At 40.5% G+C, this 2,922-nt stretch overlaps 1 protein-coding gene across 1 annotated transcript; it reads right to left on the bottom strand.

Annotated features, from left to right (window-relative positions):
• Positions 1 to 731: 731 nt before the first annotated feature.
• LOC113691950 (protein CHLORORESPIRATORY REDUCTION 6, chloroplastic) lies at positions 732 to 2,698 on the bottom strand. Its single transcript, XM_027210280.2, has 4 exons — positions 2,343 to 2,698; positions 1,699 to 1,830; positions 1,391 to 1,599; positions 732 to 1,289 (listed from the first exon to the last, which is right to left on the bottom strand). Exons 1-4 carry the CDS (start codon positions 2,566 to 2,568, stop codon positions 1,083 to 1,085), a joined length of 774 nt encoding a protein of 257 aa, XP_027066081.1. The 5' UTR covers positions 2,569 to 2,698; the 3' UTR covers positions 732 to 1,082.
• Positions 2,699 to 2,922: the final 224 nt, after the last annotated feature.

The raw sequence follows: 2,922 nt of genomic DNA on the forward strand, positions 1-2,922 counted from the left end.
TGTTTTGAAGTCTGGAATGCAGAGCTCTCAGATCCAGAAAGAAGGAAAACAGCTGCTTCCATTAGGCGGGCTTTCAAATTCTAGCCCTTTCCAACAAGTGCGACGCGTTTGAGATTGATGGCATGCCAATGCTGCTGAATTATGATCATATGATACTGATCTTTGTAATGCTAGCATACTAGCTGCATTAGAAACTTGATCATCTCACCGCGTGGTATTGCTGAGCTTGTACTCACTTCTTCAAACGGCTTATTGCAGCTGACAAGATGCATCATTCAATCTTTGGACGGTCAAAGAGTAAATTACCAAGAAAGGAGAAAGCTACAGTTACACTGAATCAGCCATCAAGAATATGATCCCTTTTTGCTTTTCTGTATTGCTATGTAACAATTTAGCTTCAGGCTGATGATGGAGATAGCCAGGCACTTACCTGACCAACTCCGCGAATCACGGCATTATTCCTTCCTCTTTCCTGGCTGATAAAACGTATGGAATGATGGGGAGAACCAACGGCGTAATTACTCATTTCTGCCTGGAAAGATGTCCAGTTTTGATTATGAATATGTTGCATTCGAAAGCAGGTACCAGATACTGTAACCCAGTAGTCCAGCGTATTTGATTTTCAATAACAGAATGTAACCAGAGTTCTTTTTTTTTCTTTTAGGAACAAGTCTTTTCTCAATTATGTATAAAGAGACAAGATAAAAAACAATACTAATTGAAAACCAGTATTAAAAAAGAAAAAAAGTTGTAGAAACGCAGCTATGGGAAGATGTATACAATGGGAAAGATAAAGAGGAATTTGCAGCATGTGCTTCTGCGGAAGATAACAGAATCCCTCACTGACGAAACCCTGAATGCGTTGCACTGGGGAAACTGTATCCCTTCTACAAGGAAGATGCTCTTAACTGGGATTATGTTGATGATCTTGACGTTACTTCAATTGAACTACTTTATATGTTGACGAATTCATGATCCATAAAGTGGATTTTTTTTTTATTTTTTTTTTTATAGAGGCAGCAAATGTGTTTTAACTATCTATCCTGTCGTTTGTGGTCAATATGGGCTGTTGTCTTCTAACTCTATGAAGGGGAAGTTGATTGTTCATCAATCAAGTCAAATAGCTCCTCCCCGATTCCAAATCCTAGCATTCTGGCCATGTCCTTCGTCTTCAATCTAGGCATCGGGATGTCATTTTCCTTTAACCAAGAATACACAATGAAAACCTTTTTCATGACGAACAATGCTAGTGCCTCTGGGTTGAAAACTACTCCCTTCTTCATACTCATCTGTCAAGCGAGAAGGCTCTGATGTTAGACACGAGTATATGTATGATGTTTCCCCTCATTCTCAATTATATGAATGAAGAAAAGGGTAAAGAAGGTAGTACCTGGTGAGGAACCAACATAGCTGCATAACGGGCAAGCTCACCTGCTCGCCAATCCAACAGAACAGGGAGCCATGGATAAGCAGCGTCAAGTCTGACAAACCAGAGCCTAATATCAGGGAATTCTGATAGTTCTCGAGGGTCGTTTTGGTCTTCTCTTGTGTAATTAACGGTGAAGCCGATTGTACGTTCAAGCAACTCCTTTGGCTTAGCTACAAACACAGTTGTCAGACCAAGTAATCTATTTCTACCTGGTTATTTTCCACAAGACGAATTAATTCATTCTGCAGCTGTATTTAGATGATTCTTACCATCCGAAGGTGAAGTAATCCCCGTTGCACTTTGGAAGGGAACCAAATCGAGTCGTCGTATGATGTCATTGTCGATCACTACCTCATATCTCCCTTCTGTTGGTGGAATTGGTGGCGGCAAGTCTGCTTGTTCTGTCAATGAACAATGATTGAAGCTCTGAGCTGTTTGAGTTATCAATACATTCAAATTCCAGGCACAATTGGCTATGCTAAAAGATGCCATGAAACATTTAATTTCAGTGCAGTGTACCATTTCATTGCCCATATTAACAATCTCCGTTGCATCCTCTACAATGGCCTCTAATTGCTGTAAATGAAGGTAGTAAATATTACCTCTAATTGTGCTTAAATAAACACTGCAAGATTGTTCTGTTCCTTTTCCTCGTCTCTATCTTTCACTGGTTGAGTAGTTATCAATAACTCTGCTTAATTGTTCTTAATGATTCCAGAAGGTGAAATTATGGGAGTATAAGTTTCACACAGTTGTCAGTCAACACTCGAAGAAGCGCAAGGGCAAAGATAGAAATGGCTGAAAAGAAAGCATGGGGCATGTATGACTAAATTAGCACAATTGCAAAAGCTAACAATCAACAGATTGAAGGTAAGGACTGTTGAAATCAAGAAAGAAAGCAGCTAAGCAATACCTTGTTCGTCATCATCATATAAAGAAAGGTCGTAGTTTCCTGACGGATTGAAAGCAACAGATATAGAACATGGTCCCTGAGGCCGGCTTAGGTAAAAGTAAGCCGTAGGATAGATAGAAGAAGAAGAAGAAGAAGGCATGCAATCCAATTGCTGTCTATAGGAAATTGACGGAGCAAAAGTGGGAATGGGCTGTCCGAATGCAGAAAGAGGTGTGATGGAAGCCATGGCTGTGTGTCTCTGCGATCCAAGGAAAATCCAAAGTGCGTCGCTCAGAGCAGCATTCTATTTGCACCTTTTTGTCTGTTTCTGTTTCAGTCCACCCATCTCCCTTCTTTTCCCTATCTATCTCCTTTTCATTGTGGCCTTGTGTTTCCAAGCCACTTTTGTTATCCATTTTTAGCTTGAGCATAATGAGCCTCCCATCTGAATTTCCCACTACATGGACTCGCAAAATTCTTACATCGGCTGCTTCTTCCAATTTTGTGGGCCTCGTCGTCCTTTACCATCTTTAGGAAGATAATTTCGTATTTGGGCCACCAAATTGCGTCGGTTAGACTTTGACAACGTAATCGAACGTTA

This window comes from Coffea arabica, chromosome 6c, assembly GCF_036785885.1.
Source record: "Coffea arabica cultivar ET-39 chromosome 6c, Coffea Arabica ET-39 HiFi, whole genome shotgun sequence".
Lineage (NCBI taxonomy): Eukaryota > Viridiplantae > Streptophyta > Magnoliopsida > Gentianales > Rubiaceae > Coffea > Coffea arabica.

Bases quoted from the DNA above. Each gene is read 5' to 3' on its own strand.
- LOC113691950 (XM_027210280.2), bottom strand. From the start codon at position 2,568: ATGGCTTCCATCACACCTCTTTCTGCATTCGGACAGCCCATTCCCACT. The intron at 1,600-1,698 runs GTAAGAATCATC...CTGTGTTTGTAG, and splicing joins GATTACTTCACCTTCGGATG to CTAAGCCAAAGGAGTTGCTT. The intron at 1,290-1,390 runs GTACTACCTTCT...CTCGCTTGACAG, and splicing joins CTATGTTGGTTCCTCACCAG to ATGAGTATGAAGAAGGGAGT.